Source organism: Hippocampus comes, unplaced genomic scaffold (genome assembly GCF_001891065.2).
Source record: "Hippocampus comes isolate QL1 unplaced genomic scaffold, H_comes_QL1_v1.1 scaffold111, whole genome shotgun sequence".
In the NCBI taxonomy this organism is placed as follows: domain Eukaryota; kingdom Metazoa; phylum Chordata; class Actinopteri; order Syngnathiformes; family Syngnathidae; genus Hippocampus; species Hippocampus comes.
This window is the reverse complement of record NW_017805698.1, coordinates 3,205,564-3,233,452: the sequence shown is the minus strand read 5'-3', so window position 1 is coordinate 3,233,452 and position 27,889 is coordinate 3,205,564. Positions and strand designations below refer to the sequence as shown.

Sequence of the window (27,889 nt, the reverse complement as noted above, 5' to 3'; positions counted from 1 at the left end):
AAAGGAAATATAAAACTAAGGCATCAAATACAAAATAAACAGATAAAACAACCCACTTTTGATTTTACCAGCAGGTGTGTCACCATTTGGCTCCAGTAATGGAAGGCGCCACGACAAACAAAATTTGGGACAAACTTCAAACTTCTTCTGAGACTTCACCTCAGTGAGCATCACCTATTAACTCCAAGTGAGTTATGCTTTTTCTTTTCTTATGGGTAGCAGAAATGAAAAAGAATTACTACAGAACCCGAAATGTAATTTAGTGTCACAAAAAACCAAAAAACCTCCGTGCCACCTAAGTGGCAGCGCCTGCTCTCCAGCAGTCCTACGATATAACTGACGACCAGAACCCGAAATGTAATTTAGTGTCACAAAAAACCCAAAAACTCTCCGTGCCACCTAAGTGGCAGCTCCTGCTCTCCAGCAGTCCTATGATATATCTGACGATGATGAAATGAGCGAGTAGTTGGATGTCTACAGGTAAAGATCTTTTCTTAAAGTGGTTTTCAGGTCTAGGTGATATTCCTCACCAGGATGACTCCGGTTGTGCTCAAAGATTGCTCTATTGACCTCCTTGTGAAGATCTAGCACATGTCTCCTCCTGTCAGAAGCACACAGAAAGTATTTGTTTAGCACTGCAAAATAAACAGAAGACTGAAGCAAAATCATGGAACCACCAAGCACACTGCTCACGAAAAGTTAGGGATGATCAGCTTTCCGGTGAGATATTTGGATTGACCCTAAAATGCAATGCGAATGACCTTTACAAGTGAACTTGATTTGCCCTGCTGTTAACTTTTCACTGTCCAACCGTTCAATGGAAACACCTGTTGTGAATTTCTCAATTTTTATGAGAACAGCAAGTTGGGTAAAAAAGTACTGAAACACTGAACAGCTGGACGTAAGGATTCAAAAGATTAGAGAAGATCAAATTAAGTTCAGTCGGTTATTCAGTGATTGCCCTCATATTAGCAGTTTAAGACTCGTGAATTCACCGAGTCACTAACTTTTAAAAATCTATCCACTGTGATTTGCTCACCTATTCAGTGTTTTTGTGCTCAAAAGTATTGGTTTCGCACCATTTTGTGGCATCTTGGTGTCAACGAATTATGATAAAGTGAGTTGAGGAGTTTCATTTTGGCAAACATAGTGCTTTGCCACCATCCGGTGGTATCTATAAACCTTTTTGGGGAGGAGGCGGCAATTGGTTATGGATTTTTGCTATTCACGGCGGGGCCGCAGTTTGTCATCAGTGGGTTGCAACAGTGATGCAGAGAATACTGGAAGAGCCACAGAAAGGCATTGAAGTGGGTGTCTTTGGAAATGCATTGTCCATTCATGAATCGAATATATGTACATTTTGTCATTCAGTTCCTTGTAGCAGGTTGTGCAAAAAGCACTGAAACTGTTGTACATTTGCACTGACAAGTTTCAACTTGGTAAAATGACATTCAGCTGGGAAGGTTATAGTCAATTTCATAAAATTTCACCCGATTGCCCCAATTTTTTGTGAGTAGCGGGGATGTCTCCGTACCTTTCCTGGCTCTTGCCTAAGGTATCGGTCAAAGCCTTGAGGTAAATGGAGCGGTGTTGAGCTTGCTGTAGTTGATGTTCTGCAGTCCAGCAGTGACTCCAGAGCACATCAGCATCTGATGGGATACAATCGGGCGTCAACTGTCCACCACCAGCATCCGTCTCCAGGTTCTCATCCCGGCTCTCTCTGGCACAGGGTTGGACCGCCGATACACTATAGCTCTGGATGAAGAACAGCTTTGGTTTGCCAACCAGTCCTGAACACGCATCGCCGGTGAAAAGACGGCAGACATCTTTGAGACAGAGCCCTTCGCTGCACGTGTCCGTGGCCAGGAGGTGAGTGCCGGTACCGCGGCTGATGATGCAGCAAACAAAGCCATCGCCTTGGTGATCCTGACTTCCTCGGAAGACCCCTCTGAGCTTTGAAACGGTCTCGACCAGGCCAAGCCATTTGTACAGTGTCACGTTGAAGTGGAGCGATTGAAACATGTGCTCCAGCATCTCTAAGAAAAAAATGTCACAATAAGTCAAACTATCCAGAGAAGGGGTAGATTAGATTTTTCCGAGCATTATTTTTAGGATAAAGGTGTGTGCCGCATACACACACCCCTGCTCTAAATTAGCCATAAGTCTACATGTGAATTGTGGTATGTCTATATACACAGATATGACAATCCTCACAGACATATATTCTTTACCCTCTGCGAAGAAAGATTAAGATGCCTAACTGGGTAATTGTAACCATCGCCTTGAAACAAAATAAATTTAATCGGATCATCGTATTATTTAAATATACCTGTACATAACAAATTGATGGATTACTAGTTCTGTTGGATAAAGCCCAACAACATAATTTTCCAACGTATGCAATGTATACGTTAGGTCTTATTGTGAGTTCAAGGTGCTTGGTGTCTCACCTCCATCATTTCCCACGCAGTCTATGATGAGACACACTCCTCTGGTCTCACTCGTAAATTTGTACTGATTTACTGGACTCTGGTACACACATGCAAGCAGAGACATGTTTGAAATTCAACAGGGGTTAAAATAGATTAACAAAAGGTGGACAGAGCCTTTTGCAACACCTCATGAATTAATTAATATTCATGGACTGGAGTACACCTCTTAGGGCCCCTGAATCTTATTTGTCACCTTAAAAACACTTTTAGACAGTTGCTTACAACTTCAGTAGGAATCGTTTGACAAGTGTGCCACTACTTTTGTCTGTAAATTGTCTTAGTATGAATCTTACCTGGCAAGCATGGTGCCCACCTACTTCAGGTACGGGTAAGTTTACTGAAATCAGATGTAAAATACGAGGAAAATCAATGTGGGGAGGAAAAAAGTTACGAGCAGTACACTATTACTAATTTAAATGACGTTCTGAAAAATTTCCCAACAGAGCATGTGAGAATGAGTTCATTCAAATACTGTATGCGGGTTTTCAATGTGTGATGCACGCCTCCTCCCTGGGGGAGGGGGGTGACTTTGGGGGGGGGGGGCAGTTTCAGAAAAATAAAGACAAGTATTACAGGAAGGCTGTCGTCAGAATCGAACTCTGCACCTCTGCGCTAACCAGTCACTGTCACTTAAAATGGAAACATACTCTCTCTCTTTCTTCATATAAAAACTGGAAATGGGCACTTGGCTTTGCGTCACTCAATCTCTCAAGACTTATAGGTTAATGGACTAGAGGGGAAAATACTGCACCGCTCACCTGACATGTTGTACACCTTCAGTTTTTTGGCCAGGTCAACCCTGCCAACATGCATGAAGCATTCCTCCAAAAAGTCCACTCTTTGGGGGGAAATCTTATCGAGGCGCTCCAGTTCTATAATCAGGTCCAGGAAGTTCTGCGAGAAAAATGTTCAGAAATGAGAAGTGAAAGTGTTGACTTAAAAGCGTTTGATGTGGCAACAACAAATGTCCCCGCCAACGCAGGAATGCACTGCGACATTGCGTCATTGCTTTACCGTGGCAGTTTCCTTTTTGTGACGTGGTAGCATGTTACCCAGCAGAAATTTCACACTGTTCACATCTTCGCTGGCCATGTCCTCACTTATATGAGCCATCAGTACTCTGGAGCAGGGACGACATGAGGAACACATTTGTCAGATACAATTAAACTATGAATGAGATTTTTTTTTTTTTTTGTGGCTTGTATACAAATAGTTGTCTCTCTGGAGTGGCTGCCTACCAAGCAAGCAAGCATAATTGTCTAAATAGAATTGTGAACCATACATGCTTGCAAAATGTATTGATAGCCTGTGTGACTTTAAGGGAATATTTATCCTTCATCAATGTTTCAAAGAGAAGGGACAATTAATTGCGACACATCTCACACCTGTTTCAAAAGCACCCTCTGACTTCTGTTCCTTCTGCTTAGTAATATGAGAATTAATTTACTGTTTTATTCTTTTATGATTTCCAAATTCCCCCGTGACCATTCAAACACTCACAGGTGCATGCTTCTGTAGCAACCTTTACAAACATGGTGGAGGACAGATTTTGGGACTACTTCAAGCTCCCTTTTGCCATTTCAAGCCACTTTACCATTAAAAAAATAAAATAAAATAAAATAAATCACAAATTTAATGCATGCTCAGTTTCAAGTTTCACACCATCACTACAACTTTCTTTTCGGGAACACACATTGGTTTATTAAATGTATAAATTCAGGTAAATTAGGCATGGGCCAATTACCAATTTGACTGTTTCCCATGGTTTTAAAAAGTCAAGGTTTCGATAACTGTTAATACACCGGTAGTCACCACAGTCACCGGTGAGCTATTCTCTTCTTTTAGTGGGGGGTTGTCGAAGCAAGGCAGAATGATTAGCTGCTTGCAGAGTTGACTACAGAGCGCCTCTTTCAAGTTACTTGTCTCAAATTAACTTTTTTTCCTCATCAACTAGCAGAAGCACAGAGGAGGAGGTGAGAGGGAGTGAGACAGAAGAGGCAGTGCAAACACGGATGCCTTTTCTCTCCTTAGGAAAAAAAAGGGACCAGTGGGTACTATTGAGACCCAAAGAAAACATGAGTAGTGTACACAAACTTTGTAACAGTAGTACAAAAGAATGACATTTTGGGTATTTTGAGTCACATTAAGAAAAGTATATAGTGAAATAATGACATCTAGGAAACGTTTGTTGCTGTCAAACAGGCCAACTTTGAATGGTTAAATCACATAAGAACTGTTTTAAACTGTGAAGAAAAAAATGATAATGCATTTTTTTGTAGATGCTTTCTCACCTGAATCTGGGAAGAACCTGCCTGGATCTCAAAGCTCTCTCCACCTCATCCCTGCTGGACCCAAAAACCCGCCTCAGGATGTCGTACCTTCTCAAATGCAGCATGAGCTCAGCCAAAAACAGACTTCCTGCGTGATAACTCATGACTTTGGATTCAAGCGTGTCCTTCAAACGGGCTACTGTATTATCCATGTCCAACGTCTCACACAAGTAGAAAACCTTCAAGCGTTCGTGACTGCTGAGAGACTCTGAGATTTGATGAATAGCACGAAGCATTTCTGTACCAGAGAGAGCCATCGGTACAGGAAGTCGATCGTAGCATTGAGTTTGATGATAAACATCCAGTAGTCCTGGGAACTAAAACAAAACATCGGTATGATTGGTTTAAAAAAGTTCCAAAAATATAGCTTGGAAATTGAAACTCAACCAGAGAGACACTTACTTGGGAAGTTGTTGCGTCAGTGTGCGTCATGAGCGAAGAATTTCCGGACACGATTTGTGAAACCTAAAAAAAAGAATCCTGTGTGAGATCACGACTCGCTACTTGTCGACATACTGATTAAGCGTTAAGTTATCTCTCTTTTAGTGCAGATGGGTTATACACTGAAAAGAATGACGTAATTTAAAACTAGAGAGAGAGAGAGAGAGAGAGAGAGAGAGAGAGAGAGAGAGAGAGAGAGAGAGAGAGATGGGAGGGGGCTATCTGAGGCGGGGTTTCCGTGGAAAAGTGCATAATTTTAAACCAGGATGAAGACGTGTAAATAGTTTTTTTTTTAAAATATAATCTGCTTTCAGGTTTGTCATGCTGTTCACAACCTACTCCTCGGTCCCCATATTTAACAGAGAAATTTTAATCACCGCTCCTATATCAACAAAGCATCATCAAACAAGTAAGGATAATTATTTCGCATTTGGTGATAGCTTTAAAGCCATTTGAACTATTTTTTAATCTTTCCTTTCAATGCAAAGTACTGCAGCCATACCGAAACTGAGTGCGTCATAAAACGCAATACCAGGATGCACGCGGAAGTCAATTTCCACCAATTACAATCCGTCAAAATTTTTGCAGCTAAAATATGTTTCGACCAAGAACTGTATAGTTGTACACATTTCTAGCTTGTTTAAAACTGATATGCAGTATAAATAAAAAAAAAAATCTCTCCATTTTTACGGATATTTGGATTCAATTTAGGGGTGTTTGTACACCCCCAAAATGGCTAGCAACGAGTATGAATCGTCTTGAATCATCGTTGAGTCCACGAATCAGGTCAAGAGACAACTTCAGCGTTCGTCCAAAATTGTTAACGCAATTACCTCCGGTTAAAGTGACTGGTGGAGGAGCCCGAAGGAGACCGGAACAAACCAAGTGGAGAAATGTTAAAACATCTAGACTGGCTTTTTTTTTTTTTACACAATATGTCTTCAAGAGCGTACCAAAGACGACCAAATCCGATATGTAGACTTAGTGTTTACATGTCGTCGGAATGGTGATACCATATCCGCGACTCCAAGCATGCTTTGCAGTGCTGTTTGAAAATAATTGACACTCGCTACGGGTTGCTCTTTGTTCGTGTGACTGTGGTGTCTTTAAAGATGACAGAGCAAAAAGAAAAATGATTACACCATTGCAGATGAAAGGGCATGAGGGTTAAAGGGTGGAGTGAGGAAGTCAAGTGTGTCGCGCGATTGGGGTGAGTTGTAGTAGCAAACTGCAGCAATGTAATGGAGATGCATTCTGTTACCACTCGGGCGTTACCGATATAATGTACGTACATTTGAATGATACACATGCATTTATTTTTGTGCAAAGACACCCGTCGTAAATTAAACATTTCAGCAAGTTCGGGTTCAAACAACAACGTCATCAAACTACAGTTGACAGAGTACACAGGAAGTCCACGAACCTGTTTTCGGAATTTGGTCGCGTTCTGCATAAAACGGACTGTCTTCTCAGTGAGGACGAAAAGCGTACTTTATGGACTTTACGCGGGATAGCAATTAAATCGAATAAACGCGCAAACCACGTCTGCTGTGGCTTCTGCTACTTCAGAAATGCGTCGTGATCTTGACGCCGTGCAGTCCGACGGTCATGAACGCCTCAACACCCCACCCCCTTGGTGAACAAGCAAGCACCACTTCCGCTCAGCTCGACCAATGGCAGCACTTCCGCTCAGCTCGACCAATCGCGTGCCGCGTTGCTTGAAGCGTCATCCCGGTGCACTCACACTGACAAGCACAGACGTGAGATTCTGCGGTCGGTCGCACACTGGCGTATGCGTGAAACGAGCTTCTCGACCGGGTGACCGCCCTCGCCAAACACCACCACTGTTTCTCCTTCCCCGAGGGCTCAGCCTCCGCAACGAACGTCACTACAGGTGGGTGTCTCGTGAGTTGCTGGATAAGACGGAAAAAAATGATACTAGGCGCTGACTTGACGCGTTACCGTGATGGTTGTGCGGGGTTGAAGGCTGGCTACCTGAGGCGGTTTTAGTACGCGGCGTCCAAAGTGTTAACAACCGGGTGGAGCAGAGGCACAAGACGGACGGAAAGCGGCGGGCGGTCTCCGGCATGGTCACGACCGAGGACGGAAGACGTCTGTATGGGCCAAGCTAAAGAGCCGAGCTAAGGTTAGCTAGCGGCAGCGGGGCTCAGGAGGTTTTCGTGGCGGTGAGTGCGGTTTGCGACGTGGGTTGGAAGTTATTGACACAAGCACAGGAAAAAGACGCGCTTTAATGTTTAAACGGGTAATATGAGTACAGTGGGCTTGGTAACACAAGGCGGTGTTGTTCCGCAGACGTTACGTGCAGTTTTTTGTGCCACGGTGGCACAGGTCATTTGTCGGACACTTCACTTGGTACACCTTCCTCCGCTGTATATCAAGCAAGCAGCCTTTTCAAAATCCAGTGATGATCGCGTAAAAACGTCCCAATCAAACAGTGTTGCATGTCCGTGTGTTTGCAGAGCTTCTGCATAAAATCTCATGCAGGTGGACCGAATTTTAGGGTTGTTATGACTGCCGTGTTTTTCGGGGAGTTGTAATTTTGTAAGAATACAGCAGTGAAAGTCATATTGCAACGTAGCATGCTAAATGTATAATATGAATGTAAATGATATATATGAGATATGAATAATGATATATGAATATAGTATAATATAAAAAAATAGACACTCTATTGGGAAAAAAAATCCTTATGTAATTTTTCCAGAAAAAAATATTTATAGAAAATAATTTGAATCAAATGAATGTAAAGTATGATGAGGAAAAAAATCATTTCTTTAAAAAAGTGCAATATTAATCGGTAAATGTTAGAATAATGATATATGAATATAGTATAATATAAAAAATAGACACTCTATTGGAAAAAAAAATCCTCATGTAATTTTTCCAGAAAAAAATATTTAGAGAAAACAATTTGAATCAAATGAATGTAAAGTATGATGAGGAAAAAAATAATTGCTTTAAAAAAGTGCAATATTAATCTGTAAATGTTGTAATTTTACAAGAATAAATAGCAATAAATTTACAAAATCACAGGGCTAGAACTAGAGTCACAATTTTTTGAGAACATAGTTTTAATATTATGAAGGTTAAAATGTAATATTATGAGGAAAAGTTATAAATTTATGAGGGAAACTTCGATAGAAAACAATTAATGATGAGGTTGAAGTTGTGATATGAAAAAAAAATAGCATCATGATATTAATGGAGAAAAAAACTTGTAATTTTACAGTGATAAAGTTGGAGATTTATGAAAATTAAAACAAGAGGACATAAGTAGTAAAATTACAAGAATAAAATGGTGATATTAAGAGGAGATTAGTCCCGATCTTTCAGGAAAGCATATCATAAAGGTAAAGTTCTAATACGTATAAGAAAGTGTCAACTCATCATTTCAGGAAAGTTAAAGGTGTGATAATTTGGGAAGAAAAACTTACAATGAGAAAAAGTTGTACTTGTACAAAAAATAAAATTCTCTTATGAAGAAGAAATAATTTATTTTACCAAGAAGAGTTCAACTACTTGAACACAGTTCTAACATGAGAATTACATCCTCCTGACGTGAAATGTATTCATTTTTACAAAAACAATATTGTAAATATAATAATAAAAAAAGGTTTGAATGAAGTTGTAATATAAGAAATGGAGACATTTTAAGAAAATACTTAAGTTGATGTGAGGAAAGTTTTTACAATAGATTTTTGAGAATAAATTTAAATTTGTGAGCAGTTTAGTCCCTTTAAATACTCAGAAGAAATATGTTTACATTTTACAAGAATGCAGTCCACATATTTCCCAAAACTAAATCCTAATACTGTGAAACATAAATATGTTGTAGTTTTGTCCTAAAAGAAAATGTAAAAAGGGTCATTTCAACAGCAAAAACCACATGAGAAAAAGTACATTTTCAAGTCGGAGCTATTCAACAAAGCAAAACTGAAATGAACTTAGTGTCATGTAATGTGAAAAATAAGGTGGAAGCAATAAATTGTAATAATGCAAATGTCAGCACTCATTTGTGCTCCAATGACTGACATTTGTATTATTACAATGTATTTTTTTCACAAAGTGGTGTTCATGGGTTGTACTCCTTTTGGAAATAAATGAGGCATTTTGATGTTTTCACAGAGTTGCCTTGGAGAATGAATCATCTAATTAATGAGGAGTGAAGCTGATCAAAACTGCCCTACTGTGCACGGGTGCTTACTAACTAAAGAGCTGCTGCTGTTCAATCACTGCATTCCACTAATGTGGTTGATTCGATAACAAGAACGTAATTGATTAGCATTTGACGGGTTGTTTGGTTCTCAAAGTGCTTAAAGCTAACAATCCCCTAACCAGTAATGGATTGTATTAATTCCCCCTCATCTTTGCATAGGCGAGTTCCTTCAATCAATGCATCAGTGGCAAAAATGCAGAACTGATGCCACGCCATCTGCTGCTTATCCTCAATTATCATCCTCCTCCTACTCCTCCTCTCTTTCACTTGTCTCTGTGGCTGTGTGTTTTGGGACTATCACGAGGACAGCAGGCTATTTTAGAGCCGAAACTCCCAATTACCCGTTTAATCTGTCTCTCCGCATCTTCTCCCGTTCAGTGACAAATGGCACCTGTCCATAGCAAGCCTTTTGAAAATGAATTGTGAGGCTGTTTACGGTGAGGTTTCAAAACTAAATCTTCCCTTTGTTGATAGTGATGAAAGCTCTTCACATTAAACGCACATGCCGCATAAAACAAGATCACTGCCATTTACGGGTTCTGGTTGAGAACGCAGTAAAAAGTAAAAGCCTCTTTTACAAAAGACATCCTGCACAATTGCTGCAACCGGAGTCATCTTTTATCTGCCTTTTCCGTTTATGCGGATGCCGCGGAAGCAGTATATGCCGCAAATGTTTGTTTGCTTTGCTACAGTAGCACAACATGCCACAGTCAGATTACAGTAAACCCTCTTTGACATTGAGGTTATTGTTCCCGACCCACCCGTAATAGGTGGAAACCCACCACACAAAGAGGCTGGAGCCCGTCTGAAATTCTGATTTATTTTATTTATTTTTTTTTTTTTTAAGGCCAATGTCAATTTCCCTTTTTGGCAGATTAAAATTCTGACGTCCGATTAATCGGCCAAGTAATAAGACAAGTATATAAGGAATAAAATACATGTAACTTATTTTCCTTTTGCGCTTCCCTAAAACGTAGTTTGTAATGTGTTAAAAAAATATGGCAAAAAATTGGCAGGTTTTAAAATTGGTAATATTGTCCAATTAATAATCAGGATAAATTGATTTTGCTATTTTATCCTGCTGATATTATGAAAGAGCATCTTAAATTGAGTGTATATTAAATTGACAGCAAATCACTTTTAATTCTCAAGAACATTGAACATTGGCATTGAAATGTAGAACAATAAACTATCTTAGATATTTTTTTTTAAAAAATGTAAGTATGACAGACCCAGGCGTTGTTCACAAAAAAATGGCACTTTGCAAATATTAAATAAATTGATACACCGGCACAAAAAAATCACTATTACCTTCTTCCCCCGCTCCTCAAAAGGCTGGTCGCATCGTTGCAGCCTCTTATTCATTCATTCATTCTTTAAAAACATTTTTTTTAGGCATAACATGAAGAAATTTGGTTGCCTCGGCACCCAAATTGGTCTGAGTCTAAAGGCCTGTATAAATAATGGCACCCGACAACCCTGAACCATTTGAGTAGTTTTGTAAAATGGATGGCCCAATAATTGAGACTGAATCAATAGCGTACAATGGTACAAATGTGCAACACAGGTGTGACTGAAGCACGACTGATTTAACGGAAACAATGTCCCGGTAGCTCCAAAGTGCGTTGGCTCACTCCCTTCTAGGCGACGCGCTCACCCAAAGGATCAAAGCTGTAATTAGCCCGACATGGATTAGCTGCGGGGACTGTTTTCCACTACGCTCGCTCACCCCCGTGGACTCAGAGGATCGCACAGGCTTCAAGCCCACTGATGTTCCTCTTTTTCCCCATTGGAAGAAAGTCAAATGAGATATTTTCTTTTTTCTTTTTTTTTTTTTTTTTAATGCTTTTCCTGAGAGCTTTCAGATAAAAGGCTCCTCGACTTCATATGCACTTTACCTGTCAAACGCTTTTTTTATTTGAATGTGTTACAGTTTGCATTTGCCTTTTCTCCCCCTGCCTCGAAATGTGTTCTTGGTGCGCCTAAAAGCCATAGTGGAATCATTTTAGGCGGATTGCTTGCACAGGCTTGACAGTTGGCTGGATGTGACTCACTGCTTTGCCACGTATCATGTCTATCTGCGTGTTGGCTGCCACTGCAATCTGCACAACAGCAGCCCTTCTTTGATTATCTTTCTGTCGGGAGGCCCAGCACCGAACCATCAAATACTCCACTGAAACTGCACAGTTGATCGATACCTGTGACTACATCAACGAGAGCATTCCAAAAGCGCATATCCGAGGCCAAGAGCAAACAGTTCATGACCGTCTGGTCCCAAAGTCCTTGGTTGCAGCAAGGGCTGTTTGGTAGAAAGAAAAATGTACTTTTAAAGTAACCTATGAATGGTACATACAGTGGGATCTGTCAAACGCATTCTCTCTAACTCGACGTAGTTCCGATTTCAAAACAAAATTTCTCACATGAAATAATGGAAATAGAGAATTTCTGTTCCAGAGTCAGACATTCACAATCACAAAAGCCTTGCGTTTTTTTTAAGTTAATGCTCATCTTCGTCACCTGATGCAAGGACAAAGTAAACCCAACAGTTGAAACCCCCAAACAACTAATGCTTCTTAGAAAATTGGAACAGACCAAATAACGAGGCAGAAGAAGAGCCTGCAACTTCCAAGAAAAATAAAGCCGTATTTAAGAGCCAAGATCAGCAGTCCTACTTATAGTACAGATTCATTGCCAGTTGACTTGCACGCACCAAACCCTTTCTGCGTAATATGACATGACAGCCTCGCAAATGAGGCAATGAAGCAATCAGAACTGCTTCAGCGCATGGAGCCTAAGCATTACAAGACGATCCAAAGAAATTTTCTGAAAGAAAAAAAACAATATTCCAGCGTGGGAGCGGCATGTTAATTACCACAGCTACATTCAGTCTTATGGTGAGGTGCACATTTCATCATTTGGTTTTATTTATTTTATTTGTCAAAACAAGCCTCAACTTGAAACCTGTCCAGGGTGCGAAAAAGGTAGAACACAGCGGTTTGAGAAAATGGATGGATGGATGTTCTCTTTGGAATCGTAAAAGGTCTTTTAACTGTTAAATGATTATATCCTTCAAAGATATTAAGTTATTCGTCAAATGTGTAACAATAAAAGCTCTGTTTTAACTTCCTGTAGGTATAGTCTTGTTTTCCCGCATTCTCTTTCTCTTAACCATCCATCTTAAAGCTGCTTTTTCTATCCAAGTGAGTGTTGCCAAAAAGGCAATGGAGAAGTAAAACGCACCCACAATTGATCATTTGAGGCACGGGATATTTGATGTCACACGTCCTACACAGAGCTCTCGGCAACCATTTTTAATGTGACTGGGTGGTCAGTGTTAGGTAACATCATCAGGCATCATCCTCCCCACCCCACGCTCGTCGGCTCTCTTTGCTGGTCACGACTCCCTGTCAGTCCAAAGTTGAACAGTCGCCAAATCCCGGGTGATCAATGAAGCCTTTGAATTAGCGCCAGCTATTTGATGCTGAGATGGAATTGGAAATACGTGGAAGGAAAGCGTAGGAGAGAACACTGGAGAGCGCGGCAGCCCGTTAACAAACGTGCTCCGGAATGCGACGGAGGATCAAAAGGATAATAACATCGGGAGTGGTCTCGCTAATGCTTATTAGTTTGCCGACAGTTAGTTCCTTTTAGGCATTTTGTCATTGTTACGCGAGTATTAAAACCAGCCGCGATGCACTTTATGGAGTCAAAATGTAAGTCTCATCACCATGGTTTGAATGCAGAAGCTGACTGCGTATTATTGCACCCACTGCTTTTGTGCTCTCCTCTTGCTCAGCTATTCCTTCAGTGGTTTTAAAGCCTCTGGTCTGCTCTGTGGTTGGTATGCTCAAGGTCAACCTTTGTGTCGAAGCTCTCTTACCAGGCGTTGTAGCAGCAAAAGATCCCCCAATGCGTTTTTTTTTTTTTTGTAATTTACTGTAATCTCTAGTTTGTGTCATGTCTGTATTACTTTTAATACAGCATTTTATTCGATTTCCTCAATCAGTGGAAGTGAAAATTGTACTTTTTAGACAAAATCCATTCATGCCACCAGGTGTTTAATGCTGATCCATAAGCTGTTTATTGGTTCCTTTGTGCCAATATAAACCGATCTCTTGAACTGGAGTAGCAGAGCACAGGCATCCACCAAGGCAAAAGACTTGTTGGATTGAAAAATCATCACTTTTCAAGGCCACAGGATTTCACTTGGGCCGTGTTGGTGCAGTGTCTTCTGATGGAGCGCTTTGCCTCCATGCAAGTGGACTGCAACTCCAAACAGCAATTTAGCTGAGACTGAGTCAACAGCATCCCTGCTGCTTTCAGTCCGAAAGTGCACTCCATTTTGCCTCCGTTGCCTCTTGACCCAATTACAGTCATCAAAATTAGCACAATAGAAATCATTCGGAATGATCAGTTGATTAGTTCAGTGTTTTTTCAATCTTTTTCGAGCCAAGGCACGTTTCTTTCATTGAAAAATTGCTGTGGGACACCACAAGCTGAAAATCTAATAATTTAACAGTTAAAGTGTTATATTGTTATTATAAGGGTTTTTTTTTAAACAATGAAGAATAATGTTATAACACCTTGAATAGGAATCAAATAAACATCAATAAAGTATTTTATTATCTTTCATTTTTATTCTCACCCAGTGTGGTAAATGGTTTGGATGATCACAGATCTGATATCCTGGCAGCAATCGATGAAAGACCCACAATGCTCTTCTTCCACAACTCTCAGTCTTTCTCTGTTATTAGTTTTTACAGTCGTTAGGCTATTTCTTTAGCCGCTTCGGGTTCGAACGTCTCATTTACCACAAGTTTAGCCACAAGTTCAGCGACATGGTAACTTGCTTTCAGGGCTCAGGCACATTGCTTGTTTCTTCGTTTGTTCACACAGGCGAACAAAATACTCCACATTTTTGTTTTGAAGTGAAGGGTGTTTTGTTTAAGACAGCGGTGTCAAACGTACGGCCCGCGGGCCGGATCCGGCCCCCAAAGGACTTTAATCCGGCCCGCGAGATGATTATGTAAAGCAGTGGTGTCAAACATACGGTCCGCGGGCCGTTCCATCAGGTCCACAGGATAATTTAAAAGTGAAGAAAATGCATAAAAGACACAGAATAAATATTTTTAATAAGGTGCAATTCATTGAGTATCCGCTAGGGGACACTGTTTTGATCAGAGAAGAAGGCAACAGCAGCCTCAGTCCATCACTGAGACAGACCCATGACAGCAGACGCTATCAATAGCACTCTCACATTTACACATTTAATAGCACGCTCCTTAGTTTGTAAGGTGTAGGCAGGGATTACATTTAGATTTTATATGCACGTGTAAATGGTTTAAAACTTCCTTTCTTTATAAATCTCGTTTAATCTTAAAGTGCATTACTCTATTTTTCAAAACCAATTACTTGTTAAAGTTTGTACAATCACTGGGATCAGTTGCAATGCATATATGTGAATGATAAAAGTAAATTGCACATTTGTCGAAGGAAATGTAAGGTGCTTCATGAAATGTTTTGTAAAAGATATGTTCATTTAATTTCAACATTTTCCTAATGTTCTTGTGCTTCTTTATACCAAAACAAAGGAAAGACATATTGTTTTGGTTATTTATAGCAAAGTATGGTATCATTTTAATGGTCCGGCCCACTTGACATCTACCCAGGCCGTATGTGGCCCACCATGTGAAATGAGTTTGACACCCCTGGTTTAAGAGATCGAGTTTAAGCTTACTTGGGACCATAGCGATGTTGGAGAGCTTTTCACCACATACCAAGTACAACGTAGTCGATGCCGTAGCATCTCTGGTAAAAGTAAATCCAAATGAAAGATAGCTTTCGTTGGATTACCTCGCGCCAGAAACTTTGCTTGTCTCGAAGCACAAGGCAATTGGCTAGCTGCTGCTGCCCGCTACCGGTATGGAAGAGTACTACATTATTACTCTGCCAGGCGATAGGCCGCACAGAATTGGAATTATTTCCCACGGCACACCTGACAATATCTCGCGGAACACCAGTGTGCTGCGGCACAGTGTTTCAAAAACACTGGATTAGTTGACTTGCCTTCCCCATCCATTTTCAAGACTTTTATCCAGATCCTTATAAATAATTAACCCATACTTGCTGAGCACATATTCCATCTCACCACAGAGTTACATGAAAATAAAAATGTTGCCTAACAATCCAATGAACGGCAATCAAAGCAGAGGTAACATACACTAAGATGTTTGTCCACCGCGCGAATATGCGCATCGTGTTAGCATCCAAGTTCTCTGTGTGAGTCTCACGATGAGGCTTGGCCCTCCTGGTGTTCACCCGCGCCCTCTCTGCATGTTTGTTGTGGCTCGCCCTGACTAATTGGTGGAACACTGTGTGTACCCGCGCGTATGCCAGCGAGCGATCGTGTGTTGCAACATGGGCCCATCCCAGCACGTCTGGCCCTGCAGCTGCAGTTGCTAATTTTAGCCCTGGATGTGCGTACGCTTCAGTTCCCCTCACCTGCCTATGAGTGCTGAGAGAAGGATGATGCTGAGTGTAGACGATTCTTCCCTCGATCTGTATCGCACATCACCATCACTGTTTTGTGTTTTAGACATTCATTCACAAGCTTCTGGATATATTTGGCCTGCCCAAATATGTCAGTTTTTCTATCCTGGAGGGAGAATCATTGATTTGCCCAGGAACATATTGACTGTGCTTTACTGTCCGACGATGACCTTTGCTTCCCCAAACGTCAGTGACATGTGGTTTAGACTCTACCTGTCTTCCTCTCTAAGTTCACAGGTCTCTTTCAAAATAAAGAAAAATCCTTCTCCACAGCTGAATTTGCTTTTAATGAAGCTCTTTCTATTCCTGAGGTGACAGCCCGTTCCGCCGCTAAGCGTTTGTTCTCGAAATGATCAAGACAGCCCGATGGGGCGGTGAGTACAGCCGCCAGTTTCACCGTGGTTGGGTATTAGCAGTTAATCCTCCTTCCTAGGGAAAGTGTTTGGATGAACCGTCAGCGTGTGGGTGTTCCTCAAAGATCTCCTGCAAACAAGCATGCACCAAGACAGGATGTGTTTCCCGGTTTCCTCTGAGTTGCATGAATACTTTGGCATTTTGTTTGCTATATGCTAACTTTGATGTGACGATCTAATTTGGTTGGATATTTGCTTGAAGGGGCAAAAAGGCAGTCTGAAGTGGCACAAACCAGCACAGAACTTGTTCATGCTCAATAATTCATGGTTGAGTGAGCTAAGATGGCTTGGGGTCAGCCTTCATGTTTAGAGTAACTGCAAATAATATACCGTATTTTCCACACCACAAGGCGCACTGGAATATGAGGCGCACCTTCAATGAATGACCTATTTTGTAATTATTTTCATATATTGGACGCGCCGCATTATAAGACGCAATCTACAGTGCATCCACTAGATGGAGCTACGCTCAAGGAAATGCCAACAGAACACTACACTACACCCTCATTTATATAGCGACGGTCAGATGTCAGGAAAACTTATTGAATCAAGCAGCGACACAGTTCACTTAACCAACAGCAAGTTATAACATTGACTCGTTAACGTTGAACTCTCTTGCTGCTGCTCTATTTCCGTGTTCAACTGCGAAACCGATCGCCTTAAGTTTGACCTCTGCATTGTAAGAATGTCTCTAGCAAGGAGCCATTTTGTGGTTGACATATCACCGTAATGACCATACACAAGGGGCATCGGATTTTAAGGCGCGCTGTGAGCTTTCAAGAAAATGGAAGGATTTTAGGTGCGCCTTTGAGTGCGGAAAATACGGTACATTGCAAAATCATGGTCTACCAGTGGTAACACGTCCTCTGTACAGTTCGCAGGGATTGTATTTGATTTTTTTAGAGTTTCCGTCTCAGTGAAGGTGTGCAGTGTGTATCTTTTCCCTGTTCTTGCGTGGGTGTTTTTTCCAGACCTCACATGGGGGGGCTTCCACTCTAAAGCTGTCTTTTGACCTCCTCACCAACGTCCTTGCTTTTATTTCAGATTGCTCTCTATTTTTTTTTTTTTCTTTTCGATCCTGTCACAATGGGTCGATGTCGAAGTGCTCAGGAACTTCAGCTTTACAGATGTCATATCTGCTCTGCAAAATATCCTTAAAAGATACAGCAAAAGGGGTGGTTTCACTGTGGAGATCATTTCTGGTAAAGGCCATCCTTGTAAATATTTAAAGCCTGTCTCCTGCCTAACTGCAGCTGTGACTGACAATGTCTCGAAGTCTTGGTTTATCATGATTTTGAACACCTCGGTGTAATGAGTTACCAAGTGTGCAATGAGTAAAGAATATTATTCGATTCTGGAGGCACACCACTCTGTGCCCACTAGAAAGCTATGAGGAATTTTATTGATTTCAGATTTGTATTTCACCTATTCGTTGATTTTGATTCCATTCTATTTTTTTTTCCACATAACTTAATCATTTTTAAATTGCATGCTGCTTTTTCACTGTGTTGTACTTACTCGGCTTGACTGAGCTGTTGTTTAGTGCTTTTTCATTTGTTAAGAGATGATACTTCCAGGTGCTCTTTCTAGAACCTGTTCAGCAAGGGTTCTAAGCGTGCTGAGCCGAAGTGCCGTAAAGCGCTGCTGGTTGCTTAGTCGTCAAGCAACTAGCCTTTGAGGATGCAAGGCCAAAAATAAAACGCACAACAATAACTAACACACATTAGCTTAGTCCTGTTGGTGTACTTTAGCTATTGCCCCAGCAGTATTCTACTCCACAGTCACCACTTTGCTGCAGCACACCATTTTCTTGTTGCCCTCACTCTCCACTGAATGAAGTTGGTGTCCTTGCTCTCGCCAACAAGAACATGCCGGAAACGGGTCACTTGCAATGTATAGTTAAATAAATCTTACACAGGCAATAAATGGACTGAACTGAATCAGTCACTTAGACCTGCAGTCTAAGTGTTCTAGTGATGCAATTATTGTGTGTTTACCACTCTTGAGATAAGACTGTGACAATAGTGGATTCGAATTGCATAAATATTCGAGACAGTTGTTTTCGATGGAAAGCCTTGCCCTATCCAGACTACAAATCAACAAACGAACAGTACACGTTGTGTTTGAAGTCCATTAATTGGCTTTGTTCCAACCATGGCCACTATTTAGCAGTGTAGCAGTCTTTTTTTTTTTTTTAATCCTATTGTAATATACGTTTGAAGTGCAGTCAACAGGATGGGTTGGTGCTTAGCTAGTCCTTTTCCAACACTGCTGTAGACAATGAGCCAATCTTGTATATTCCGGGAGTGGCCCATGTAAGGAAGTTTGTTTATTGTCAGTTGTTGGACCTTATTAAATGTCTGACATATTGTCTAAGTATTTTAACAGCGACAGCTATTTGGCAAGCTAAATACGGTATTAGGATCATGGCTTCCCATGGTGGATGAAAAAGATATTATGTTTGATGCTGTTGTGAACACAACAGAAAACCAAATATTCTTGCCACAGTGAGACCTTTTTGAATAATTTATTCTCACAGCAGATTTGCATGCGCTCGAGTCACTTCATGATGAGCTAAAACTGTTCAATTGGACTTGAGTGAACCTTTCCACAACTCTAGGCACCTCCAAAATGACTTGTGTTATCTCATGGGTTTCAAATAATGACTGTCACCTTCATTTCCCTCACCTTTGAGCTCGTGCTGTCTTTTCCTTTTTGTTAGACAGCCTAATAGGTGAAGAGTCATGCTCCTAGAAAAAAAAAAAACATTTTAAAGCCGCTCACATGACCAGCAGCACTTCATGCTCGATGCTAACGCCGGCGTATTGTTATGCTAACATAACATGGAACTGTTTTGCTATTTAGGCCTTATTACTGACTGAGCATATGAACGTTAAAGCCAAACGTGTGTTTCGGGATGACGGAAATGTCGAGCTTTCACTTGACAAGATGTGATTCACTCTGCTTTCACTTGACAAGATGTGATTCACTCTAGAGTCTAGACAGACGTGACTGCTGCTCTGCACTCTCCTTGAGTCCTTCCTCTGAGATGCGTACATGGGTTTCTATGTGAGAGTCCTTCTGACGAATACAAGGCTGCTTCCAAAATGCTTAATCAGCTGGAGTGCTCAGAAATGTGTGCATCTGAGGGATAAGCGACGTACTCTCTTCGCTTGCGGAGTCCTGATTATTATTATTTTTCCCGCGGCTTCTCCCGTGTCACCCCCCCCCAAAAAGTACTTGACAATGTGAATTATTCTCTTAATGGTTTTGACCCTAAACTCAATATGTTTGTGTCGTTTACAGTTGAGTTATTTTTAGCATCCCAACATACTTTTTTATTCATGCTAAACTTGTCTAACCATGAGTAGAGGAGTCACAGCAACCATCTGTTTACTTTAGTCTGTGTGCATGGCCTCACCTTCAGGCACCAAAATTAGTTATCGTTGTAGTAGTAGTCGTCAGCAAAGTAAAAAAAAAACATGTAGTAATCGTTTGCTGCCTCACTGCACTTGCTTCAATTCAGGTTATTAATTTCCATGATTTATTCAACCATCGATCACATTTTTCCCCAATATAAACTTGATTTTTTTTTTTTTTTTTTTTTTTACCATTGGGGTTAAACATCTGATTTTTTTTTTTTTTTTGATAGTCACCTCAATGAATCAATGACTTACTTAATTTATGTTTTCACATGTCAAATAGCTACCGATGCAAGTGTGAGCATCTGAATACAAGCCCTCTCTCCTTGCTACAGATATGCTCTGTGCCAACCTCATATTGTATATGTTGGTGACGCAGTTGGCAGTGTTAAGCCAAATCTGCACAATTTTCTGCAGAGAGTTGCCCCAAATTGTGGTACACATTCTATTAAAGGTGTCACGGAATTTGTCTTATTGCATCACAACAGTCTAGTTGCATCTGGGCCAAGTTGGGCACAGTTCCGCCAGACCCATGTGGTGAGAAAATTAACTTCAAGTTAGTTCGTACACAAAGTTTTAATACGTATTGTCACCACCTATGGAATTGTAGTGGGACAGTGTCACCTTGCCTGTCTTGGTATTTCAGTCAAAAAGTCAAAAACGAGTTGGTCACAGTGTCAATTCAATGATTGTGAGTGAGGTAATCTGTTGAGGATTCTATGACTTTTTCTTCTGCTGTCCCTGCCAGATGTGTACCGGTATATTCAGTTTAATAAGTACTTACACTTTAAAACACAGCAATACCAGTACTTCTGTTAATTGATGATTATGTCTGCTCTTGTCTTAGGTGACCCTCAAAGATGTGTGACCTAGCCGAAAACCATTCGACTCTCCCTGTGGAGATCTGAGTTGTCGCTCACCGAGGTAAGAAAAGAAAAGTCAACAGTATGTGCCTAACTAGTCTTTTAAACAGGCTCTTAGATGAACTAGTGTGGAGTATTGAGCTGGCTACACAGATACTGATTCTTAACATCTTGAGTGCTTTCAAGTTTGTGGATTTGCCAAACTCAAAGTTGATTGCACACGTAAGGATTTGCGATCAGGAAGAGTGGACTGGATTATGTTCATGATTGTTAGCCCTGACCGTTTTCTGAGCAGATCAGCTAAGTAGGGAAAATTCCTTTTAAGACACCCCACACCAAAGAGTAATCACTGACGCATCCGATTGGAATGTTGGGTAAAAGCTCGGATTCGTCCAGATTTCTGGAATGGGTGTATTGTTCTACATCAGCTGCCTCTCTGATGTTTTTAACAGGTCACTGCACAGTATTAAATATGATCTTACATTTTGTGGTGACAGCATTTTTTTCAGAAAAGTTATAGTCGCCATTTTGCTGGCTTCACATTCTTGTGTTTCTTGTTCTGTGTCCATTTTTCATGTCCCTGATTGCAATATGCACCTTCCGAAAAATTGAATCTGCGTCTGTCCATCCTGCCAAGGTTCTTGTCATTTCTCTGCATTTGATCAAAATTTCCTTCAATTTTGTTTTAAGCTCCACTGTAACTTGATGCGTATTGTAATAACAGTATTTAACACGCCAGAATACAAATAGCTTCATGTTACATTTGATACTAATGAAGGCCGCCCAAATAGGCGCTCACGGATGCTACTTGAGCGAAACAGAGGACATATGATTTGCTTAATGCATCTTGATTATGTAAATATCGGGAGTTACAGTTGTGCACGCATGTTTGATTTGCATGCCACGGCACGACAATGAAATTTGGGAAGCCGAAGACTGGCCGCCGTAAGGCATATGGATGCTGTGGTGATGGTTGTTATTCGTTCATGCATGGTGACAGGTGAGGTCAGCATCGTAGCTCATTACGTAACAGTGTGGTCAGCGCCATGCAATGAGTCACTCTCTCTCTTCTCTTTTATTGTGATATGTCATAAGAAATTAAATATGAGGGGACAAGAAAGTTTCGTAATATGCGCCTCTCATTTAGAAAAGTTGGAGCCAAAAATGGACATAGAATTTGAATTTACATACAGCCAACAATATTTTGACATGTTACATTGTTTTATTACTTTCCTTCATTTTTGACAGCGTGAATCAGACATATTATTTTATGACTATGTGTTCCTCTGTTTGTTTGCACCAGGCAGCTGAGGTGTGTCTCTGAGGAAGATGCTGGGTTCAGAGCGCGGAGTTGTTGAAGAATGGCTCTCAGAATTCAAGGTAATGCCACTTCATTTGATGATTCAAATTGACAACTATTCATTGATAGGTTACCTTAGACGTCTCTGGATTTTTATTTATTTATTTATATACAGTAATTGGCATCAGGTAGGGTGAAATACAATGTTTTTAGTACACATGCTCAGATGCACAGACAAAGGCACTCACACATTGTATGTACCTTCAGCAAAAGATATCGGTTTCAAGGTTTGGTCAAGTATATTTTGGACATAGAAAGTCATGAACATGTACAAAAGTGAAAACATCCATGTACAGTTTAAAACTCAGCATTCCGTATAATGAAAGAAAGAGAGAGCCATTGTGGCCCCGATTACAACAGCATGAAAATGCAAAGAAATTCTAAATAGAAGGCATGACTCATTGTGTGAGAGTGGTGAGGAGCAGCACCCTGTTCTTTGATAATGCAAAAGGCTGCTCTCTGAGGTTCTATCTGCCTCTTCTAATTTGATGTCAAGAACTCCCTTTTCTCGAGTGGATCCATTTCCCTCACCCTGTCCCCAATTTCTTCACATTTCCCAGAATATTTTTGACATTGCCGTCATTTAGCCTTACCTCAAAAGGGCAAAAGAATATGAAATGCTTAACTGATTTGACTTCATGGATCCGAACGGCTTCTTGATTGACACAGAGGATTCTTACTGACTAAATGCTGCTTTAGGTGTTTGTCAATGATGAAATGCGGCTGTCTTCTTGTGTCTAAAATAACACTAGCTGGTATTTTAAGAAATTAATGTGTTAGTCTTCCAGCATGCCCGCGGCCCTCGTGAGTGAGCGTAAGCGGTTCGGATCATGAATGGATGCACCCAAGTAAATGTCATCAGTCAGCCAAACGGACACTGTTTTCTCTACTTTTATCCAGTCCTTACCAGAAACCCACCTCTCAAGTTATGCCGGCAGCCTTCATTTGAAGAAATCCTTGGTACCAGCGCTGTACAGGGTCATCCAGGATCCCGGCAATGAGGTGACATGGAATCGAAAACGCACGCGTTGTAACACAATAGGAAGTGGACCAAAAGTGACGCAAAATGAGTTTACTTTCAATGTCGTCATATTTTGTAGCAGTAATTCCCATAGGAAATACTGAAGAAAAAAAATATTTTCCAGGGTTGGTCACCATTATATAGTTTGTGTCACCTGCACTGACAATGTTTTAAGTTTTTAAGTACCATTGTAACATTCTTAATTGGCACACAAGTGCAAAAAGAAGTTCAAAATTGTACTCACTGCCCAACTTTTGGCATGGTGGATATGTTGACGAATATAGAACGGAAGTTTTATTTGGCTACTAGATTACTTGGTTATGGTAATATTACCATTTACAGTACTTTCAATTTGCTCTTCGCAATGTTGCACTGAGCAGCCAGGACAGAGGGGCGTGGACAGCTTTTCTACTTCAATGGTGAACATTTAGGCCATATCACAAGCAATTGACTCTGATGGAATGAATGAAAACAATCAAATATTCTGTGCTTTCTGTACCAGCAAATTCACCTTCTATATTTTCTTTTGTGACCCGAAGACAATCTTTGATGAAAGGCCAGAGGCACTCGGTGATATGGAACTCTAATTTTACACTCGTGATTCAGTGGGAGAATCCAATTATCTTGGCAGTCTTTTTCTCGCTGCTCCTTCATCGTCAAATTTGATATCAACCAACCGCAGATTGAAATTAATTTCAAATCTCATCCCTGCCTGTGCAATCCCATTAGTGATCCAGCAGAAAGAAGACATGTGCACCCATGTATGTATAAGAAATGGATTGGTGTCAATGACCTGTTGGGCTGAAGTTGTTATGTACCTGTGCCTAAGAGTGCTCTTTAGACTCTTGAGTTAATCACCACTAAAAGGTCCAAAGAGCAGCACACTAGCTGCCTCTTTTAAGAGCATCTTGCCTGACTTTCATTCTGGTGATTTACTCCCTTACTCCTCCATACCACCCATTATGGACTAGATTTTGCCTCTAAGCCTCGCTTGGTTATGTGAATAGAGGGCGCATCCATGTTAGAAGGCTATGATGCTCAAATCGGAAAAGAGAACGACCAGTGCGTGCTCGCCATAAACACAGATTCGTATGGTCTTACGCGTGTCCCTTTTGATCCATCCAGCTGTTGGAGCCCGTCTGCCACCAGCTGTTCGAGCTGTACCGCAGCTCCGAGGACCGCCTGCGGCGTTTCACAATGCAGTTTCTGCCCGAGCTGGTGTGGGTCTATCTTCGAGTCACAGCCAGCAGAGATCGTCAGAGCAATGGCTGCATTGAGGCCCTCCTCCTGGGCATCTACAACCTGGTGGGTGTCACTTTTCCTCTATCAGTATATACAGTATGTGGATCCCTAAGCCTTGTTTCCATTCTTCAGTATGTTGTTTTTCAGGGTTTATGTTGATCCTTCCTACAATTCCAATCACAGTGGTATGGTATGGGTTCTTGAATGTGATTTGATGCTGGACAAACTGCTGTCCTTTGATTTGATCAAGAGAGAATTTACATCTGTTTTGTGAAAGATTGGAAAATGAAGGAAAAAGTCGTACGGGAAAAAAATATTAAACTGAGAATTTCACAATTCGGGGCAGCACGGTGGTCGACTCATTAGCACGCTGGACTCACAGTGCAGAGGTCGAGTGCGGCTCTGGCCTTCCTGTGTGGAGTTTGCATGTTCTCCCCGTGCCTGCATGGGTTTTCTCCGGGTTTCCTCCTACATGCCAAAAATGCGTGTGGCAGATCAATGGAGCACTCCAAATTGTCCCTTGGTGTGATTGTGAGCGCGAATGTTTTTTGTTTTTTGTCTCTGTGTGCCCTGTGATTGGCTGAGAACCAATTCAGGATGTACCCCACCTGATGCCCAAAGACAGCTGGGATAGGCTCGCCCGTGACCCTTGTGAGGATAAGCGCATTAGAAAATGGATGTACGGATTTCACAAATCGGCAGGAGAAACACAAACGTTCCCCTCCTGTTGTTTCACAAGACAGGCAGTGGCTGCACTGATCAGTGTCAACTAGGCCACTTGCTCACCAGCATCACTTTTCAAGTATCATGTGATCTACAGGTTCTCAGCTGGTGGTAGCATTTGGATCAGGTGATACATGATGCTTTGTCTCTACCCTGACTTGACTCACATTATTGAAGAGCAATCCCCACTATGCACTTTTACAATTGACCCCAAATGTGGAATGTCACTCAACAATTGTTTTTGTGTACTTAATGGAGGATAGAAGCTGAATGGATAGTGATTTAATGCGGAAAATTCCAAGTGGCATCACAAGTCATTATATTGTCAGACAGGTGCACCATTTTCAATGAGCTGAAAGACAACCCACTGGGAAAACTCGAGCATATGGACCGCGGTGAGATTGCATCACCAGGAAAGCTCATCTTGAAAATGTGCGAAGAGAGAGGCACGTCAATAGATAGCACTCCATTTCAGCCGATGCTGCTAAAAGTATATTCATGCATAATTTATTCCTCTCATTCCACACACATGCAGTTTGCCTCACACGCACATACCACCCGCCTCGGCTGTGATAAACAGCTTGCTTCTTAGTAGTGCCACACACAAGCCCAAGCCAATAAGGCAACGCCTGACGAACAGTGTCAGGAGGAGTGAATGATGCGTTTTAAGCCGTTTGACATCACAGTCTACTAAAATATAGATTATGACTCATTTGAGGAATCGGCAGTGGTTTTACTCGAGCTACTGAGGTTCCTCTCTTGAGATTAGAGCAGTCCTAAAATCCTTTGAAAATCTTTCCTCATTAACTGATTGATTTTGATGATTTTCTGCTTGCCCCAGAATCTTGTCTGCTTTTCCTGTAAAAAGTAACATGAATCAATTTTACCCTGAAACATCGCTACAATGTGTTTAATTTAGCTTGCGTTCCATTCTCAAGAGGCTTCACCGCCCCTGAATTCCTCTTTACGCCTTGAAAAGCGCGGATCTGATGATGCAATCATAACGGTGTTCTTATCGGTCTTCACGTGCTGAGAGCCCCGAGAAACAAGTGCTTTGATAAATCGTGAGAGACAACGCTTGTAATCCTCTTCATCTGGTTTACAAGCGAAAGATGAATAGCAAATGTCTACACGTGATGAAAAATTCAAAACATGCTGCTCTTCATATGTCTCAATGCAGACATCATCATTGTGATTGAGATTGTGTCTTGGGGAGTTACTGTTCAATTTTGACACCAACTATATTATCGAGTTGGTTCCTAATCGTAATATGATTATGCGTTAAAGTAAATCCACTCATGATGATTGCAGATGTTTTGAAAATTAAGAATGCATTTAAATAACTGAAGTATGTGATATTGATGTTTTGTCCCAACCTGCTTGTTTGACATTTTGCCATGGTGGTAATTCACTTATTCCGGTGTTTGTGAGTCACCGATTCTGTGTAGCACAGAGCTTCACTTCAGCCCTGCAGCAGTCTATTGGTGCTGATTAAGTTGTGAAGACTTACTACTGCGACAGAACATTAGGGACCAGCTTGTTCAAAGAAATGCTCCGTAGCTTTCATGACATGGCCTCTCTGTCTTCTTTTCCGTTGACCAGGAGATTGTGGACAAAGATGGCAACAGCAAGCTGCTTTCCTTCACTATCCCGTCGTTATCCAAACCTTCGATATACCATGAGGTGAGAACGACCCTGCCCGCCGCTCAGATTTCTTTATTTGTCCTCTTCTATTTAAAGATCTAAAACAAAGTGTTCATTTAGGATGGTACCGAAATGTTTGCACTTGCAATGAGGCATCTCTGATGATTCACCCCAACCTTCCCTTGCAGCTCTACCTGTCTGCTAAGCACAGTCATTCATTAACGTAGGTTAGTAAGATGACACCCTGGAAAAGAGCACACGGGGGAGAGGAGTTCATTTCCACCTGCTCCAAGACTTGATGATATTCATACGAGATGATGAGGGCGGCGCGGGCTCAAGGCGATTTATAAATGTAATAGCAAGCTTGAGAGGCTTGAGCATGCATGCTGAGAGAATAAAGCAAACCTAGCTGGCATTAGCATGCCCTTGAGTCTCTCCTTAAATTAATCCATCCTCCCCTCATTGCGTGCAAGGTCCTTAAGAGGAGAAAAATCACTATAATTTAGGGGTGATGTTAACTGTGGGCTTCATCACAATGAAGAGGCCCAGCGACGATAACAATCTTTTCTTGTTCTAATTAGCTTCCGCTGAGTTATCAGAATGAAAATGGATTTGATTGCCATTGTCAGTGAAAGGTGCACTCAAGACTTCTTTTTCTTTTCCTTACTTGTGCAATGTATAACATAGACGGTAATAATAATCCCCCAAAATTTAATACGGTTTTGTAAAAGATTGTTACATGATTTCAGGTAATATAATTGTAATAAAGCTACGAGGGCATGCAATAAAAATAGACTGAAAAGAAAGTACAATAAACTCTTAAATACCGTTGGGTGAGAAATAACCCAAATTACATTAAAAAAAATGGACCGACCCGTTACTTCAGTCAATTTTAGGGCTGTTGCCAATGAATATTTTAAGAAGTGATTATCCTATTGATTATTGCATGGATGGTTTGGGTTATATCACCCCTTCTTTTCCAGATTTTGAAATGTGGGAGGTAGTGGACTACCATGAAAAAAAGTCACGCAAGCACAGGCAAATGCTAGATAGGAAGCTGGAGCAGAGTTTTGAAGCCTGTTCCTCAGAACTGTGAGGCATTTGTGCCAACCACTCGACCACAGTTGTTCCCCAGATAAATGTGCACCTTTT

At 41.1% G+C, this 27,889-nt stretch overlaps 2 protein-coding genes across 4 annotated transcripts in view; one reads left to right on the top strand and one right to left on the bottom strand.

The window, feature by feature from the left end:
- Nucleotides 1–351: 351 nt before the first annotated feature.
- LOC109523284 (CASP8 and FADD-like apoptosis regulator) lies at nt 352–6,897 on the bottom strand. Its single transcript, XM_019882306.1, has 9 exons — nt 6,687–6,897; nt 5,225–5,287; nt 4,784–5,139; nt 3,507–3,612; nt 3,251–3,386; nt 2,786–2,829; nt 2,451–2,529; nt 1,535–2,036; nt 352–601 (listed from the first exon to the last, which is right to left on the bottom strand). The coding sequence occupies exons 1-9, from the start codon at nt 6,714–6,716 to the stop codon at nt 475–477; spliced, it is 1,443 nt and encodes a 480-aa protein (XP_019737865.1). The 5' UTR covers nt 6,717–6,897; the 3' UTR covers nt 352–474.
- Nucleotides 6,898–6,998: 101 nt separating this feature from the next.
- Nucleotides 6,999–27,889, top strand: part of LOC109523283 (protein FAM126B) — a 30,547-nt gene continuing 9,656 nt past the window's right edge. For 2 of the 3 annotated variants that reach the window (XM_019882305.1, XM_019882303.1), the window contains exons 1-6: nt 6,999–7,157; nt 20,732–20,808; nt 22,051–22,127; nt 23,008–23,109; nt 24,254–24,433; nt 26,696–26,776. In XM_019882305.1, the coding sequence (XP_019737864.1) occupies nt 22,077–22,127; nt 23,008–23,109; nt 24,254–24,433; nt 26,696–26,776 (414 nt within the window). In that variant the 5' untranslated portion in view covers nt 6,999–7,157; nt 20,732–20,808; nt 22,051–22,076. Of the gene's footprint in view, nt 7,158–16,360; nt 16,424–20,731; nt 20,809–22,050; nt 22,128–23,007; nt 23,110–24,253; nt 24,434–26,695; nt 26,777–27,889 lie in introns of all 3 variants that reach the window. The other variant, XM_019882304.1, reaches the window with a different exon arrangement.

What these genes read in the sequence shown, in the direction of transcription:
- LOC109523284 (XM_019882306.1), bottom strand. Translation starts at nt 6,716, where the DNA reads ATGCAGAACGCGACCAAATTCCGAAAACAG. An exon ending in CTGACGCAACAACTTCCCAA is followed by an intron (nt 5,140 to 5,224) that starts GTAAGTGTCTCT and finishes GTTTTGTTTTAG; the next exon opens with TTCCCAGGACTACTGGATGT. An exon ending in ACAAAAAGGAAACTGCCACG is followed by an intron (nt 3,387 to 3,506) that starts GTAAAGCAATGA and finishes TTTTTCTCGCAG; the next exon opens with AACTTCCTGGACCTGATTAT.